The sequence below is a fragment of the Oenanthe melanoleuca genome, chromosome 3 (genome assembly GCF_029582105.1).
Source record: "Oenanthe melanoleuca isolate GR-GAL-2019-014 chromosome 3, OMel1.0, whole genome shotgun sequence".
NCBI classification, from domain to species: Eukaryota; Metazoa; Chordata; class Aves; order Passeriformes; family Muscicapidae; genus Oenanthe; species Oenanthe melanoleuca.
Window position 1 is genome coordinate 97,170,670 of NC_079336.1, and position 18,783 is coordinate 97,189,452.

At 51.2% G+C, this 18,783-nt stretch overlaps 1 protein-coding gene across 1 annotated transcript; it reads left to right on the forward strand.

Moving 5' to 3' along the window:
* The first annotated feature begins 9,468 nt into the window (after nucleotides 1–9,468).
* On the forward strand, nucleotides 9,469–17,270 carry OVOL2 (ovo like zinc finger 2). Its single transcript, XM_056488423.1, has 4 exons — nucleotides 9,469–9,809; nucleotides 10,465–10,655; nucleotides 12,811–13,000; nucleotides 16,210–17,270. The coding sequence occupies exons 1-4, from the start codon at nucleotides 9,710–9,712 to the stop codon at nucleotides 16,518–16,520; spliced, it is 792 nt and encodes a 263-aa protein (XP_056344398.1). The 5' UTR covers nucleotides 9,469–9,709; the 3' UTR covers nucleotides 16,521–17,270.
* The last annotated feature ends 1,513 nt before the right edge of the window (nucleotides 17,271–18,783 follow it).

The window sequence follows — 18,783 nt, forward strand, 5'->3', positions numbered from 1 at the left end:
TTCCCCCCAGGGTTCTGGTGAGCTGCTGGCTGTCCTTCCCTCTTTGCAGAGACAGCTCTCCCTCCCTCACAGTGTGTGTGTGTGCACTCACACGAGGAGGACTTTGTACACACCCAGAGCTCTCCACTGGGACACAGGGGCTTGGCTGCCTCAGTGGCAAAGAAGACAAAAAACCCAAACCTGAATTCAGCCTAACCCAAGCTTCCGTTTGCCCTGTGAAGCCGAGTGTGGCTGAGAGTGTGGGTGTGGGCGCCTACACGGCTTTGCCGAGGTCTCACGGTAGAGGCAGAGCTGAGGAGGGGAGCAGGCTTTTCCTGCTGCTGTTAGCATTGATTTTCTCCTTATGGCAGTGCTAATTATAGCAGCAAAAATAACTAATTGAGGTGTTGTAGGCTCACTGTGATAGCTTTCCCCTTCGAGAAACAGAATCATTCCTGTCCCTCCGCAGCAGGGACAGACCTGGCCGTGGCGTTGGTGGTCCAGGTGCAGCACCCTGACCCTGCAGGAAAGGTTTCTGTAGGATTTTCTGGCAGGGTTGTGTTGTGCATTATGCAGAGGAAAAAATTGTGGTGTGTAACCTTTTCTGTCCCTCCTCTGTGGTTCAGAGGGGTGACTGAGGGTTTCTCTGTGCCCAGAAACTCCAAAATTTTTTCAATTCACGAAATGTATGTATTTAAAATGCTTTATTTTGGCCAGGTCATCCTCCTTTCTAGGCAGGTGGAGGTGTGCCTGGCTTGGGTGAGTTTCAATTTTTTATTGGTATGAATGAAATAAAAGCCCTTGTAACTCATCCCCTCAGTATTTGTTCAGAAGCTCCGTTGAAAGAAGCTCCGTTCTCACCAGGAATTTGGATGAATTTTGTACTCCTCCCATTCAGACAAGCCCAGGGCCCTCTGATAGTTCTTCCCAGGGAGCTGGAGGGAAGCAAATCTGATTGTCCTGAGATTTGAATAATAAAGATAAACTGGGGGGGAAGGTGACAGAATTCTTTACTAGCAAGGAGGATGGATGCTTTCCTTCCACGTGGAGGGCAGACTGTGAAACAGTTACTTTGGATTTTAAACTTCCCGTGCACTTCCTCCTCCCAGCAGTGTGGGCAGGAGCTCCAGACAGCCGCTACTGGAGCCTTGCTGCTTTTATAGCCAGGCTTGTGTGATTGCACGTTAGCCAGCCAGTTCCAGAGACGCCAGTGGGTCACTTCCAGCTAAATCAGCGAAGGTGTGGGGCTGCCACCAGCGCCAACACCTCAAATTGCCCTGGCCAGAGTGGGGAAAAGGGGCCCCTGTGACCCCAGACACCCCAAGCTCCTTCCCTGGCATCACCAGCATGAGGGAGTGAGGAGGAGGGTCTGGATGCTGCCTCCCCACCTCCTCGTTTTCCCCATGGCATGGTTGGTCCCGCCCCTCGTTTTCAGGGTGCTGCAGAGAGCGCCCAGCCCAGGGAGTGCAGCCTGCAAGCACTTCTCCTGAGAGGGGGATGAAATGCAGGCAGAGGCCAAAGTCTACCTGCTCTGCAGCAGGGACAGGATGTAATCCCAGCATGCAATAATTATATTGGAGGCAATTGTACAGACCCTTGCCCGCGGCCAGAACTGTGGCAGCGCTGCTGAGAACTGAGGGCAGGTGTGCTTACTGGCTTAGGGTTGGGTTTTTTCTTTCCTGGAAATGGTTGTAAACGCCACAGGGAGGTCAAAACCATTGTGCATGGAACCCCAAAGTGCTGGCAGGGCAATTCTGCAGTCATCCTGCAGCTTGTAGGGCTGCTGTAAGACAGGGAGGTGTGGGGGTCCTGGCCTCCAAAGCAGGGTGAGCTGCACCCCCAGCTCACACCTTCCCAGGCTCTCCCGTGATGAGGAGGGATTCTTGGGCTGCAGCCATGAAGGCAGCAGGAGAGGAGGGCTCATCTGGGTATGTGTGGAGGGGCCAGAGGCACCTGTGGGTTCTGCAGCCAGCAGAACCTCCTCAGCAGTCAAACCAGAGCTATGAGGAAAGGGGCCCAGCTGGAAGTGGCGCCGCTGAGCTCCCTGGGCAGTTCCACAGGCAGCGGGTGTGTATCCTGGTGTTGTCTCATCCCAGGCATGTTGGAGCACATGCTCTGCTGCAGCACAGGCGGGACAGGCAGGGAGCCTCCAGTAGCAGTGCTGGATCCCCGTTGGGAAGCAGCTGTCCCCCTGCATGCGTGGCAGCAGGACAAGGAGCAGGAAAAGGTGGATCTCTAACACAGCAGTGTCTGAACTGGGGTTGGGATATCCTGTCCCATCCCCTGGCCCTGCCTGGAGCTGTTTTGTGCCCAGGCTGGCATCACCACTGTCAGTGGCCAAGGGTGTCCTGGAGGTCTTCCTTGTTAGGGAGGAGCTGAGAGGAGTGCAGCAGAACCACCGTCTCTTTCTCCTGCTGCCAAAACCCCAAGGAGCTGCTCTGCCAGAGTTCTTGGCCAGGGGTGGCAGCAATGGGATTGTCCCAGAGCACCCAGCTGGGGACAGTTATTCCTTCCTCCAACTGACCTTCTCTGCCCTTATTCCTTCTTTCTCACTCTAATAATCCTGCAAAAGGAGATGGATGGCAGGGACAGCACCTAGCTCCTCCTGGAGATTTTTGAAATGGTAAAGAAATGCTTGAACTCCATCCACGTACAATGGGATTTATGGCAGCTGTCATCCGGCAGGAATGAGGAAGCCTTGAGGGGGCCCCAGAGTGCCATTTTAACTTGGGGAGGGGACAGGGGATTTTCTACCACCGGTTTGAGCTTGGTGGGGGGTGGCAGAGATGACAGGGCTTGTGGGAGAGAGGAAGCACAGCTTATCATGCCGTGCCAGCTGCGGAAAGCATGGGTTTCAAAGGCACGCTCATTATTTCTAGGAACCTGGAAAGAGACTGAGTCAGCCCCCAGTTGTGGCTCATCCAGCTTTTTTCCACCAGCTTTTCATGGAGAGCATTCCCCCCTCTCCCCAAACCTTGGCAAATGCTTGTCATCTCAGTCAGCTAATGGACTTTGCATTCCTTCCTTGAGCTCTCCTCCTCCATCCTGATATGCAAGTGCATCCCAACAACAGTGCATCCCGATGTGCTGTGCATCCCAGCGTCAGGGAAAACGTGGCTTAATACCTCCCATCTGCATGGGGAGCAGACTCCAGTTGGGCAGCAGAATGGGAGCAGGGAGATGTAGTGATGATGAATTGAGCATAATGCAAGGAGGGAAAACGCCTCTCACAAGGATAAAGCCAGGGAGTGGGGTGTCAGCAGACCACCTGTGGCATCCTTTTCATTGCATTCCAGCAGCCCCCTCCAGAGACTGAATTGGGAAGCTGCTCGTGTGGCCAAGCCCACCTGGCTGAAGCTTCCTGTGACCTGCCAGAGAATCCAAAATCCAAACAACTGAGTAAGAAGGGTGAGAGGCTGCTGCCCCATCTCTTCACTGTTCACACAGCTGTTGGGTTTGATGCATAGAGATCTCTTGTGAAAATACCAGCGAAACACAGGGCATTGAGGGCCTCCACTAGTAGTGACTGGTTACTGGAAGAGGCTGGAGGGACTCTGAGTGGAGGTTTTTGGACATTGGAGCCCATGTGGATTTGCTGTGTCTAATAAAGGTGATGTGTTTTGAAGCACAGCAGAAACATTCAAGGGGAGTAGCTTTCTGACCACTATTCAGCTACTGATTTGCAGGATTTCCTGGGATTTCATTATCTTTGGAACCTTTGCTGCTGGATCAGGCTGGTAGGAGCACACTGAAATTTCCAGGGAGGAAACACTGACCAGTAGGATTTCAGGAAACCAAGCAACAAAAAAAAAAAAAAAAAAAAACCCAAAAAAAAAAAAACCAAAAAAAAAACCCCAAAAAACCCAAGCTAGACAGTGCAGGCAAAACTGGCAAGGGGCTTCAGATATAACTAATGCTCATCACCTCCATGTCAGTCTGAGAGCTCAGGGCTCTCTGAGGAGGGTCACTGTCCTCCCAGACTGGTGCTGGACCACGTGTAGGGGATGTGAGACACACAAGATCCTGCAACAGCTTCTGACCCCAAGCACAGGGCCATGGATACCACTGGGGAAGATGCTTAGGGGAGGCTGCTGGGGTTTAATACCCACCGCAGGCCTCGCAAAGAGGCCATTTCCACAGGGAGTGGGACCTGTAGGCTCGGTGGTGATGCTGGGTGCCCCGAGGAAGCAGAGCCACAGCGAATGGACAGACAGGGAGACAGTGCTGAGCCGGCTGGGCTGAGTGGGAGGGAAGCGGAGAAAGACAGGGAGACGCCGGGAGTGGCAGGGGCTGTGGGAGGCAGGGAGACAGGAGCCCGGTGAGTCAGCCTGGTGGGGTGCTTTGTAAGGTGGCAGGGAAGCGCAGGCAAGGCAGGTTCTGCTGCAGCCCGAGGAGCCATCTCCCCCCAGCTGGCGCTTTCTCCATCCCTCCCTGCTCAGTCAAGGAAAGCAGATTGCCCTCCAAACTGGGGCAGCCTGCGGAACCACTGCTCCCTCCTTCCCAGATAATGCTGGCGCGGAGCCACTGCGGTGAAGCGTTTCCTCATCTAAGCAGGAGAGTTACCAAAACCTGGCTTGGAAACAGGGCTTTCCAGCGGGCAAGCTTGGCTGCGGAGCTGGCAGCACAGAGGGTGAGCAGGGCAGTACTTTGCTCACGCCAGCAGCGCTCCCATCCCGCTGAGCTCCGCGGCACTGCGGGCCATTGTCACCCGAGCGCCGGGCTTGGGGTGGGAGACAGGAGCAGCCCCCGGGCGAGGCACGGCGTGTGTGTGTGTGTGTCTGTGTGTGTCTGTGTGTGTCTGTTTGTGTCTGTGTGTGTCTGTGTGTGTCTGTGTGTGTCTGTGTGTGTGTGTGTGTGAGGGCGGCTGCCGAAACCCGGCTGAGTCACTGCCCTGCCGCGGGCGGGTGATGCAGAGCGGGCAGCGCCGCGGCATCTCGGGGAGCGCCCTGGCTCTGCACAGACACATGCTGGGCTGCAGCACGGACAGCCAGGTGGGAGGAAAACCGGGGCTGGAAGCACCATGTGCCCAAGGGGAGGATTTCTTCCAGAGCAGGAGGACATGGTGCTTTTCTGGGGGCTTTCAAGACACAGTCCTCAGAGGTCCTGTCTTGGGTTGCAATATAGGATGTGGCCAGAAATGTGTATTCTATCCCCATCTGTTGAAGCTGGGTGGGGCAGTGACCCTTATCTCCGTGGCACACACTATCTGCTAATGGGCCATCTTTAAAACCAGGTGGGGCAATCACCTTTATCTTTTCCACAACCCATCCTCCCTCCAGGAAGATATCATCTGCTGCTGGCCCATTCAGTCCCCCTGTGTGACTGATAAAATTACATCATCCCACTGGGAGATGCTCCAGCCAGGGGGAGGAGCCAAGCCTTTCCTACCTAGATAAAAACTGACATTTTGGACAGCAAGATACCTTCTTTCCACTGGATTTCAGAGGAAAACAGGACCATTTCCACATCATCCCTGGACCTTCAGAGGAAAACTGCACCTTCTACAGGAGCACTGCTTCAGCTGAACCACATCTGCCACTGCAGGAGGATGCAGCCACCATTTAATGGGACTGCTACCAACACCCTGACTGACTGACAGGGTGTCAGGTTGTATTCTGACTCTGTCAGTGTTTTGGGTTTGTTCTTTGTAATCCTGTATTTCTATTTTAATTTTCCTAGTAAAGAACTGTTATTCCTAATTCCCATATCTTTGCCTGAGAGCCCCTTAATTTCAAAATTATAATAATAATTTGGAGGAAGGGGGTTTATATTCTCCAATTCAAAGAGAAGCTTCTGCCTTTATTGGCGGACACCTGTCCTTCAAACCAGGACAGATCCTCACAGTGCTCCCTGAAAGTTCCTATGGCATGCTTATCCTCCACTGAGTAATCCAAGGCTTCAGGAGGTTGGAAAAGGCTGCTCTAATCTTGCCTCAGTTGAATGAGAGCATTTTCCTTCAGTCAACCTCTCTCTGTGATGTGGCTGGGATGTGACCCCAGGGTTCCTGGTGGTCTGGCAGTGCCCACTCCTGGTGCTGCACTGGGCTTTGTGCTCACCATCCCACCTCAGATGGGGACACATGGAGCATTGCAGGGAAGGGATGTGTCCTGCAGAGGTCTGGGCAGTGTTTTGACACCCAGATTTCTCCCCATCTCTCCCAAAATGGAGAGCAGTGTGGGGGCTCACCAGCCAAGGGGGTGTCAGCTGGGTTCTGGTGACTTGCAGCAGCCCAAGTGTCCCAGCACAGGTGTGTCAAGATCACTACAGATCCCGAAGATGAAGGTTCATCTTCACAGGGGTATGAAGCTACAGCCTCTCCTGAATGGTCAGTAAATTTGTATAAATCTCCTCACCTGAGTTCTGCTGGGAGACAGAAACAAAAGGTTGCACTGTTGCTTTGGCAAGAACCTGCTGTACCAGCCAGGTTCTCATCTCTGTCTAGCCTGGTTGGGCTCAAAATCATGAGGGATGGCCAGAAAAGGGGTCCTGGGTGACTGCTCTCAGCCTTGTGGGAGAGCACTCCTAGCAGGCAGACCTGCTAGATTCCCTCTATTCCCAGAGAAGTGATGGCTGGGGACAAGATGCCACTGGGGGTTGAGTGGGAAGGTCCCTTTTCTGGATTCCATGCTAAAGGCACTGCTGGGGGACTGTGCCTTCCAACAATGCTCAGCTCTGACAGGCTGTGCAACCAAACCCTCCTCCCTGCCCAGGCCACGTCCCTTTGCAGCCTCATCATGCTGATTGTGGTGAAAAGGCAAGAAGGACAGGGCTCCCTGGGATCATGGCTGAAATATTCCCTGTTCACAGATCAAACTGAGCCATTGTCCCCTGAGCAGTGCCTTCCTTACACCTCCTTTCCCAAGCATCTCTCCCTCTGCTCTTCTCTTCTCAAGCCTAGCTCCTTCCCTTGTTCCCTACACCCAGGTCCTTGCCCCCACTCCCTCCTGAGTGCCACATCAGGAGGGTGATGCTGGATGCTGGCAGTGACACGGGGTCCTCCAGAATGAGGGGAATGAGTTCCCCTGCCCCTTGCACAGGCCACCCATCCAACCCCACACAGGTTAGTCTGGGAAGGGGTGAGATGTGATTGAGACAGCAACACACAGCTGTTTTTTACTTTGTTCCCACCTCTCCTTCCTCACTCCCAAATGATCTGAATGAAATGAAATACATTTTAGTAGTCAAATCCATAAGGGTGGGTCCCACTTTGCTTTGACCCTACAGGGCATTTTGTACATTTAGTTTGATTTACACCCGAAATATCAATTTAATATGCTAGATTTTCTCCCACACCCAAGTAATGCCAAATATTAAACAAGATCCTACAGAAATGTTTGTGCCATTACCTTGTTAGCATCATTATTTATCAAGTTTAATTACAGTGCTGAAGCTGTACATGCAACATTGCTCCAGTGGGAGCATGGAGAAGGACATGGCCATCCAGTGATATGTCTGTGGGCTGCCTTGCTGAAGACAAGGATCCCCAAAGATGGTTTTCCTATGGGCTCTGGCCAAGAAATAGTAAACAATCTGCATTTCCCCCTGGTAGCTCAGCAAGCACTACTGCCACTGGAATGGTCTCCTTCGTGGAGCTGGTGCCTCTCCACACAGCTCCTCTTGCCCTGCCAGAGGCTGCAGGACTTTCTCTCTACTGTGTGTCTCCAGTGGTGCTGGGCACACCTCAGCCCTGACCACTCATGTCAGGGCTCCAGAGCTGATGATGATATTATTATTGTTGTTGTTGTTGTTATTATTCCTGATTCAGCCATGCATGTAACTGCATGTCTGACTTGGAGCACCCAGTGGAAGTGAAGTGTGTGCTCCAGGACCTCATTAAATGAGAACCTCAAAGCGAGATTTGAGAAATCCCAGATAACAGTGAAGTCGTCTCAGCAAGTTCTTGGCTTGGGAGTGCTTGGAATAATGTCATTTGTTACCTCTTTCAGCTTAAAAGACAAGGAGTCATTAAAATAAAAGAAACCTCAAGTTGAAAGCACTGTGAGGTAAAAAAAAATCAATTAAGCCCCACATAGCTGTATTTTGTCCTGGAGCAAAATTTCAGACATAACAGAGAAATTACATAGCCTGAAAGAGAAAGAGAGGAAGGGAAGGTTTTATGTGGGGTCTTGCTGAGGTATTGCCTGAAGCCATGCTGAGGAGGCTTCTCACCTGGTACCTGCAGAAACTATAAACTCCCCACAGGAGCAGGGGGAGCAAGTAGGAGCTGGGATACCCTGGTGGAAATACAGATTGCTGGAGGAGCTGTCTGACAGCCATGACCTGATGTGGGGCTGGAGCTTTGCCCCGGGGCTCCGGGCTGTCTCACACCCCCGGTCTCAGACCCCCACAAGAGCCCAGAGGACTAACGGGACATGCATCCAGCAGAACTCTTCCTTTTGGCCATGATGTTGGAAGGTGTGTTCCTTTCAGAGGCTCCAGGAGTTAAATCTTGCTCTCAATGAAACCGACAGTGAAACTCCCATCCATTTCCCCTGGTCTGTGCTCTGCCCTGTGGGAGGAAAGCGACACCCTCAGAGAGGAGCGACTCCGTTTGAAAGGCGTCTTCCTTCACGTGGGGAAACAGCTCCTGCTGCTCATTCCCGCACTGCTCCAGCCCCGTCCCATCTCTGCCGCAGGGATGAGCCTGGGGAGGGAAGCACCAAGTATGTTTCCAGTGCTTTTAATAAAAAAGCAGATTGAACAGGAGGCGGGAGAAGGAATCCCTGAATGTTGTTAAACACCCAAGGCCACGCTAGTCATGGGCTCGGCTCTGCTTGCAGACTTCTTGTGGGTTTTCTTCTGTTTCTTTTGCTTCCTTCCCCAATACCCTAACCTCTTGTCTTTGTTTCATTTCCACTTTGGGAAGAGGGGGAAGATGACAAGAGGCAAATTAAAAAAAAAAAAAAAAAAAAAACAAAAAAACAAGAGGGGGTAGAGGAAAGGCTGTGACACATTTTACTTTTAAATCAATGACTGAAAAATATTTTTTTTTTTCTCTGAGCAGAAGAAAGGCTAGCCATTAAGAAAAATAATAACGACTTTCTCTTCCTGCTGCTGCCCAGAGGACAGCTCGGCCTCTTTCCCGGGCCCTCGGCAAGCCTTACCCTCGAGGGGCGGTCCCGGGGGGGGTCTCCGCTGGGAACGGGGAGCAGGGGAGCAGCCCTGGTCCCCATTCCCAGCAGGGCATCCCGGTGAGGCGGAGAGAGGGGCAGCGGGTCCGGCCTGGCGGGGCGCGGGCAGGCGGCAGCGGAGGGGCTCCCTCTCCCTCCTCCTTTGGGTTTTTGGTTTGATTTGATTTGTGGTTTTTATTTTTGTTTGGTTTTATTTTGTTGGTTTTTTTGTTGGTTTTTTTTTTTTTTTTTTTTTAGACGTTAAATTCTTTTGCAAACATTCATGCCTTAGGAAGGGCTGGAACAAAGCTCAGCTGCTCCAACCGGTCGGACAGGTAAGCAGACTTGTTGACACCGTTATGTTTGCAGCACGCATGCTCCTTCCCAAGTTTCCTGGTGCATTTTTCTATTCCACCTTATGAAACTTTCCTTTCCCCCCCCCACCCTCTCCCCTCTCCTCCCCTCCCCTTCCCCTCCCCGCTCCTCAGCGGCTCTGCCCGGTGCGTGCGGTCCCGCTCCGCGGACGGCAGCGCAGCGCCCGCGCCCCGTCGGGCTGCGGGCGGCCGGCGGGGCTCCAGGGCCGCTCCGCTCCCTGCCCAGCCGCCTTCCCTGCCCTCGCCATGCCCAGAGCCTTCCTGGTGAAGCGCCGCAGCCCGCAGCCGGCGGTGCGCAGCTGGGATGAGCTGCCCGACGAGGAGAGAGCCGACACCTACATCCCAGGTACGGCGGCGGCCGCCCCGCGCCGGGCGGGACGGAGGGACGGAGGGAAAGAGGGACGGAGGGAGCGGGACCCGCGGGCTGTGGAGGGGGCGGCTTGGGGAGCGGGCTTTGCCGGGCCGAGGGAGCCCCGAAGGGGCGGGCGGCGGCTTGGAGAGAGCTGTGCGGAACGCGGCGGAGGGGACACGGACAGCGCTCGGCGGAACAGTGTCCGAGCAGCCCCCATGCACGGCAGCGGCTCCCACACCGGGGAGCCCCCGGGATGGCGGGGCGGGGAGCTGGGGGGAAGTATGTGTGCGTGTGTTCAGGAAGGTGGGAAAACCTCGTTTGCATGAGAAAGGTGGCTGGGGGAGAAGGAAGGACCCGGGGCGGGGGGGTGATGTACTCCTGGCCTCCCCCTCTCCTCCTCCTCCCGCTCCTCCTGCCCTTGCCCGGGGTATAACGGGAAGGCGGCGGAGCTGGCTTGTTTGAACTTTGGGACCGTTCGTGTTTGAGTTTCCGATTGCAGCGTGAGCCGGGGATCCTCCCCCGCCGCCAGCGGCCCGCCCGCAGGTTAAACACCGGGGCCGCCTCCCTCCCTCCCTCCCTGCCCTGCCCTGCCCTGCCCTGCCCGCCGCTCGGAGTCCCCCCGCTTCATCGCATCCCCTCCCCGTTGCAGGCGGGATCGGCTGCGTGCTGCTGGGCTATGAAGACAGCTGCAGCCTGGAGAGCAGCGGCAGCAGCGGGATCCGGGACGCCGAGCCCAGCGACCCCCCGACGCCCCAGCCTGCCTGCGGCGAGCCGGGCGCGGGAGGGGGGATGCTGCTGGACCTGGCCGTCAAGCGCCCCATGGTCAGGTCAAAAATCAAGGTAACGCCCGCACCCCGACCATCTCTTCTCTGGCAATGGGGTGACCCCAGTCCAAGGTCAAGGCCTGGCTGCTGCCCTCGGGCTCTCTTTGCTAGTGGTGACAGCACCTGCCCTGCACACCGAGGTGGAGGCCTGCGAGAGCAGCCGGCCAGCCGTAGGATGGCAGCAGCAGGAAAGCCTCGTAAGCGATGTGCTGTAATCTTCCAGTGCCCTTTGCCTTCTCTTATCCTTGCCTGGGACGTGCTGCCCCTGACCTGCTTGGCTCGGGTCCTGCAGGAGCTCTGAACCCAGCCAGGAAGGACCAGCCCTGGCAGCTAGGAGTCATGCCCCATGGTGTGTGGGTGGATCTTGTTCCTTAGCATGGGGCCCGCTTAAAAACTGCCTTCTAGCTTGTACTCAAGCCTTCTCCAGGAAGGGCTGGGGTGACTCTTCATGCTGCCCCCCCTCCCACCCTGACCTATCAGGAAAGCAGCTAAAGGTTCTCCTCTATTGCTGTAAGACCATTGCCATCTTGAGGTCGACCTGCAGGCTTGGGTGAAATGAAGCAATCATCTGTCCACTGACTTTGCTGAAGAGCCTCCCTGCTGCAAGGGCAGGAGCTCTGGCTGTCTGGGTGTTCCCTGGGCAGAACCAGCAGAGCAGCGTAGTGATTTCCCTCCCAAGGCTGAGAAGGCAAATTGCTCACCATGCCTCAGGTCCTCATGAGAACTCAGCACCGAGCTCCCAAACAGCGCTGCCTGTCTCTCTGAGCATCCAGGGCCCCCTCAGCAGAGGTGGAGCCAGGCCACACCAGCGCTAGGCTGAAGGAGATATTTACCACTGGTTAACACCTTGTTAAATACTGGCTGCTGCTTTGCTGGATGGAACTGTGAAAATTACCATTGTCTGTGCCGGGCTGACAGCTTTTCAGTCGCAGTGTTCTTAAGTCTCATCATTAGGTTTCACCCTGGTTATATGCAGCTGCTTGAGGTGGAGTAATAGCCCTGTTGCCCAACAGATTCTTCCCAGATGGCTCCCCCTCCAGTTTCACACCTCGGGGTTTCACAGCTGCCGTATTCTTTAATCTTCCTTTACAATTTCGAGTAGCGTTTCTTAAGTAGTAAGCGGAGGAGGAGGAAAAACAACTGAGTTTTCAGGAGAAAGAAACCCTAGATGTATTCCTGTCTTTGTGAAAAGCCCTCCCTGCTCCTGCTTGACTTTAACCTACTTTGTATAATTTAACCTGGGCTATTCGACTATCACAGCAAAACCTTGTTTTCAGCAGAGGTGGGTTTTTTCAGCCAATGGATCTGTGCTCGTGGTCCTGTCTGCTCTTCTGGCTTTCCCTCATCCCGGGCATCTAACAGGGAGACATCAGTGTGTTCCACCAGGAATAATTAAACCAACAGTGCAGTATTTACCATTTCTAGATATTACGTCTTCCCTCTGAGGAATGATCTGCCCAGGAGCTGAATCATCAATGTCGTTTTTAGTCAAGTTCTGTCATGGTGTTGGCACAATGCTTTTGGTGCTAGGAGCAGGAATGAGATTACCCCCTAATGTCACTTCGCTGTTAATTAACAAGCCAGGGACACCAACGGAGGATGATTGGGATGATTAGGGCCATTGTTTCAGTCTCTGCTGAGACAGCACAACGTCCAAAACCACCTTTTTTTATCACTGCTGGCTAGTTTTTGAGGGACCCAGGGCAGTTGGAGGCATGACTAGTGAGAGCAGCACATAAAAGAACTCTCTGGCACCAGAGGGGACTTCCCTTCTCCATCCAGAATATCAGCTGAGTGCAGGAGTAAACATGTGTGGTCCCACAGAAAGGTGCTCATAGCCTGAGTGCTTGTGTTCATGGATGTGGCTGGATAAGGGTTGCTACCCCTGGAAGTGAACCACTACACAAAATTTGTTTTAACCCTTGAATCCAAACCACCCACCGATGCCTCAGTCCCAAACTGTGCACACAAAGTCCCCCACTTAATTGCAAGGAAAGTGTGAAGGTTTCACCCAGCAGGAAAATCTTAAATGCTTTCACTTTTAATTTTTAATATATCCCCCCACACACCTTGTTTTTAATGCCACAATAAGCCCTGCCTTGTTTTGCTTTATTTCTTCTGTTGGTCCTCTGTTCATCTCAACGCTCATGCAGTCCTCTCCCCTTCCTCAGTTCACCACTGGCACCTGCAGTGATACTGCCCTGCACAGCTGTGAGCTGTGTGGCAAAGGCTTTCGCCTGCAGAGGATGCTCAACCGTCACATCAAGTGCCACAGCCAGGTGAAGAGACACTTGTGCACCTTCTGTGGAAAAGGATTCAATGACACCTTTGATCTGAAAAGACATGTCCGGACCCATACTGGTGAGAATGCGTTCCTTGGGGACCGCGGGAGGCTCCGGGGAGAAGGGGTGGGATGGAACGAGGACAAGGAGAGGGTGAGGGTGAGATCATAACACACAGCCCGGGTTAACAACAGTGGAGAAAAATAGTGGGGATGCAGTGGAGAAAAGGACTGTGAGTGTGGACTCTTCTCTGTCCTGGCAATCTGAGAGTTATTGCAATCCGTGTGAGGCAGTGAGGTGCAGGACCTGCCATCCACACCTCGTCCTGTGCTGCCATGCCTGGGGCAGCGAGGCTGGGATAAGCCCCAGGATAACCTGCCTGGGAATGCCATCCAGGGATGGCAAACCACCGCAGTTACCGTGCGCAGCGATGAGTGCGGGCAGGGGCTCGGTGGAAACGCTTTGCCCTCTAGAGGCAACGAGCAGCAATTTCCTGGATTCTGACATTGAGAGCCTTCCCAGCTGATTGCTGTGCAGGATGGGATTCTGGCTTGATTTTGGAAATGTCTGGAGGAATCAGAGTGTGATTCATGCTCTGCTTGCCCCAGGCTGGAGGATGTGCTATCTGTGGTCACTCTGCAGTGGGTCACTTCCTAAGTCCATCCCAAACAGCAGTGGTTGTGTTTCTGTTGCCTCAAATCCAGCTTACTTTTTCCCATCCTGGAGTAGGGAGAAGGCTGCCAGTTTGACTGGCTTTTTTTTTTTTTTTTCCTGGGTGGAAGCAGTGGCTTAAATAAACACCAACCCCATCCTCAGCAAGGGCAATGCTTCCTGGTAGGCCAAGCTGGCTGTTCTCAGCAGGCTTTGACTTTGCACTCTTGGGCACCCAGAAAGTGCATCCTCCACATCTCACAGGCACATCCCATCTTTCCACATGTGTGGTCACTGAATGGGAGCTGGAGATTATTTGGGCTTGCTCTGCAGAGCCCCATTAACCAGGTGAACTGCTGGAAGTGCCACAAGGATGTTGGTAGGCAGGAGCTGTTTCTTAGTAGTAGACCCCCCTAAAACAATGACACCTGTTTGGATGGGAAGACATTGCCTGGAGCCAATGTTTTAGGCTGTTTGGATTCGTTTGCAAAGCTTTCATGTGGGAAGGAGAGCTGCCACTGGGGCATGCTGGAATGTGGAGTCAGTGCTTCCAAAAGAAGTGATTTTTCAAGCTATCCCTTGAATCGGAAAATAAATCCAAGAGAGTCTTTGGTCAGAATAATTTAAAATTATTCCTAAAAGATTTAAAATTATTCCTAAGTGATGAAGAGGTTCTGACAGCCCTGATAGGCTGTGCCATCCTGCCACTATCCTTTCTGTGTTTGTATTCCTGCCTGTGGAGCGCTGGAGGAGGCACCAAGGATGGTGGAGGTTTAAATTGCCTTCAAATGAGCATGAAACTGCTTTTTGTGTGAGAATTCTAATGAAAGTTTGGGCTTCCTCTCCAACTGTAGTTTAATGGAAATGAAGCAATTTTACAGCAGCAGGCATTAGGAAACTTTTGTCTTGATTGTTTTATCTGCTGCATTGGGACAACCTCTTTTAACTAAACAAAAGTGCATTTGAGATGCTGCTTATTGGAACTTCCAATTAGCTAGGATTTCTGGTAGAAAGATCAGCTCCTGACTGGTAACTTAATGCAATCACAAAGTTACAACTGTCTGAACAGATCAATCTGTCTACCCATTTCTGGCTCACCATAGGTCTGATCTTCCAGACCCTGGAATTCCACCTTCCCTGAGGCAAAGAAGGGGTTAGCTGACTCCTTATATCAGTTTAAAGAGTGGTCTTTGCTTGGAAACTTACTGATCTAGCCTAGTAAGTAGAATTCCTGCTGGTTTAGGTTCTTTCAAGTGTTGCTAAATCCTTAGCTCTTTAAGCACTGATGGAGGGGGTGTGTTGTTAAATCAGTGTTGATTGGCGGTAAAATTGATTTTTATGATGTTGGTTGTCTGGGATTTCAAATCACAAGTCAGTTTCTTCTCCCTCCTCTGGAAACTCAAAGTTACTTCTTTCATCTTCCTGCACTTCTCTAGAATTTGTAATCTCAGTCATCAAAACTGTATTGTATTGAAAGCACTTGGGATCACTGGATGTTTACTGCTTTTCACTGAAGCCTCATTAAACCAAAAGAGAAAAATTAAAATCTTACCAAGACAGATGTTTTCATTCATTGTAAAAGCTGAAAAGGATAGTTTTACCTAATCACAGGATTTCAAATAGTCAGGGGTCTAAAATAAGTTTTGCAGGAGTTGATAATGGCTGCTTTGGGATCAAACCACTGATGGGCATCTACTATCCTCAGTGTCCTGGTTTGAAGGACAGGTGTCTGCCAACAAAGGCAGAAGCTTCTCTTTGAAATGGAGAATGTAAACCCCCTCCCTCCAAATTATTATTATTATAATTTTGAAATTAAGGGGCTCTCAGACAAAGATAGGGGAATTAGGAATAACAGTTCTTTACTAGGAAAATTAAAATATTGCAAAGAACAATCCCAACCCTGACAGAGTCAGAATACAGCCTGACACCCTGTCAGTCAGTCAGGGTGTTGGCAGCAGTCCCATTAAATGGTGGCTGCATCCTCCTGCAGTGGCAGATGTGGTTCAACTGGAGCAGTGCTCCTGTAGAAGGTGCAGTTTTCCTCTGAAGGTCCAGGGATGATGTGGAAGGGTCTGTTTTTCCTCTGGAATCCAGTGGAAAGATGGTTACTTGCTGTCCAAAATGTCAGTTTTTTATCTAGATAGGAAAGGCTTGGCTCCTCCCCCTGGCTGGAGCATCTCCCAGTGGGATGATGTAATTTTATCAGTCACACAGGGGGACTGAATGGGCCAGCAGCAGATGATATCTTCCTGGAGGGAGGATGGGCTGTGGAAAAGATAAAGTGATTGCTCCACCTAGTCTTAAAGACGGCCCATTAGCAGATGGTATGTGCCATGGAGATAAGGGTCACTGCCCCACCCGATAAAATACACATCTCTGGCCACATCCTATATTGCAACCCAAGACACTCAGCATCTGCCTGCACCTTCTTAAAACATTCCTAGGTTTTCTGTGCCTAAATATATCAATCCATTTCTGAAAACCTTAGCCTGAGAGTAGGATGTTTTGTTCAGAGAGGCAGCTCCTTGGGCCGCTGGATAGCTCTCAGCAGCTGATGTGCCAGACCCTCGCTCTTAGCTGGCTGTAGGAAACAAGCACTCGAGATACAGGTGACATAACAGGTGTTTCCCTCTGCAGGCATCCGTCCTTACAAGTGCGAGGTGTGCAACAAGGCCTTCACGCAGCGCTGCTCGCTGGAGTCGCACCTGAAGAAGATCCACGGCGTGCAGCAGCAGTATGCCTACAAGCAGAGGAGGGACAAGCTGTATGTGTGCGAGGACTGCGGCTACACGGGCCCCACGCAGGAGGACCTGTACCTGCACGTCAGCGGCGTCCACCCCGGCAGCGCCTTCCTGAAGAAAACCTCCAAAAAACTGGCAGCTGTCCTGCAAACCAAACTGAGCCCTGTCCTGCAGAGGAACTCCAAAGAGGACGGCAAGGACGAGTGACATGGGCTCACAGCGCTTGGCAGCAATGAAGTTTACATGTAGGACTATATATATTATTTTTTTAAGAACAATTTTGAAAGAAACACCTGAAATTAAAGGGATGGTTTTGTTAACAGGACTCTCTTGATGTTAGTAAAACCTCAGCTTGACAGAAATATTCCCATTTGTGATGGAAACATCAGACTTTTTTTTTTTTTTTTTTTTTTTTTATCTGGCCAATAAAAATGGAATGCTTGCAAAGGCTGTCACCTCTCGGATGGAGTATTTACTGAACTGACCTTTGGGGAACCTGTTTTCTGTTTCAGCTCTACCACGGGTCTGAACACCCGACAAATCAGTTTGCCTTTCCCCAGCGTATTTTGTAAAGCTAATAACGGTTACCTCCCATGTGAATTACTTATGAGAGGTTTGGGTGAGAAGTGTTGGATCAGAGTGCTACTGGTACATGGTTCTATGCAACATTAATCAAAGTGCCTTAAGAACAGGAGTGCATTGTATCAGCAAATGAGTTAAAATGTGCAAATACCCTTAGCTCTGCTCCCTGTGCAGTCTGCCTACAATTTATGGAAGTGGGATCCAAGGTGAGTTGAAACTTCCCAAAAGATGCAGAACATTTTCTTCCCAAAGTTTCTCTACTAGCAAATTACATTTTTCTAGGGTAGACCTTTGGTTGTGTTAAGTACTTGAAGCCATGAACTTACTTTTATCATGTTGATATACATGTGAAACATTAGCTCTGATGTTCCTGGACTTGCCATGCTTACTCTGAGGATTATGACCACATCATTTTAACATACACCAATAGCAACCCAGAAACCCAGAGAAATCACTGTAATGACTTGAAAATAAGTATTTTCTGTCATGGTGAAATGCAATTTTTTGCATACTTTATGGTGTGAGTGTGTGTTTGGGGATTTTTTTTCCTCTTTTATATTCAAATGCCTGTTCATTAATACAATGCAGTGGAAAAAGGGGGATTGAACCTGTGTCTGCTTCAGGAGATCAGTGCAAAACTGCAGGCACCAATCTGGCAGCTCCTCTGTGACCACTAGCAGTGTAGAAGGCTCCTCCCACCTAAAATACAACCTCAGGCTTAGCCAGGACTTTCAGTGTCATTGCTGCTAAAACGAGACATTTTGAAAAACTTTGCAAGAATTTAAAAAAAATCTTTTCAACTTGCTTCAGTTTTGTACAGGTACCTGCTTGGGTTTTTGTGGGGGAAAGATTCTAGGGGTCTTAAAGCATTCCTAAGGATATTAATACTTTATTCAGCACAACTGTTGGTGCTCAACACCTTGAAAACAAAGATAATGAAATGATGCTACTGTGTTAAGAACCAATTTCTCCTATTTGGCAGGAAAATTTGTAGAATTCTTTAATAAATGGGAAGTTGCTGGGTAAAAAAATGCACCTGAGGTAATTTAGGAGATCCTGAAACCCTTCCTCTCCAGCCAGAGACATGTTTTGTGTCTATACCTGTGTGCAGGGGGGTGGTTTTTTAGCCCTCCTGCACCATGTGTTGCTTTTGCTCTCCTTCCACTATCACTGCCACAGCACATCCCTGCTGACAGAACCACAGGCAGTGAGGTGGGCACAGAAAGGATTCACAACAGAGAAAGGGAGCAGGGAGCAGGCCACAGGGAAAAACCCATCCTGGGTGGACAGCAGAGCTCTGGGAAGCTAGATGTCAGAGGTAAAGTAACTGCCCTGGCTGCCCAGCAGGTTTTTCTGCAGAGCAGACAGTGCCTGTAGCAGTGCCCTGGGCACATTACTTTAACAGTCTGGCAACTTAATTGAAACTGGTCACAAAGTGTGCTTTGGTTTGTGTGACACTGGTGACAGCCACCTATCAGTCCTGTTACAGGACAAACCAGCTTGTGCTGCTACAGAAATGCTCCACAGCTCAGCCAAGGATGCCCAAGGCAGCAGCCAGGCCTTCAGAAATGCCAGACACGAGTGACTCCCACTGCTCCTGTCTTTTGAAGGCTGGCTGTCTCCTCCTGGCTCTCCGAGGTACAGACTCAGCTGGGACTTATGTTTACAAAGTAGCATTGCTGGCAGCATTCCTCAGGCATGGGGTTCTGGCTGATCTTCTTCAAGCTTAGGGGTTGGTCATAATTTTATTTGTAAGCTGCAGTGTAATTGTGGAAACTCATACATACAATTCATAGAAGACAAAGAGAATGAGGAAAAAAGCTTTCCAGAGCAATACTGCCTGACATGATCAAGGCTTTTTCTCTGCTTCATAGACTTGATTTTATAC

Coding starts and splice junctions, on each gene's coding strand:
- OVOL2 (XM_056488423.1), top strand. CDS start 9,710: ATGCCCAGAGCCTTCCTGGTGAAGCGCCGCAGCCCGCAGCCGGCGGTG. Junction 10,656..12,810: donor TGGTCAGGTCAAAAATCAAG/GTAACGCCCGCA, acceptor CCCCTTCCTCAG/TTCACCACTGGCACCTGCAG. Junction 13,001..16,209: donor ACATGTCCGGACCCATACTG/GTGAGAATGCGT, acceptor TTCCCTCTGCAG/GCATCCGTCCTTACAAGTGC.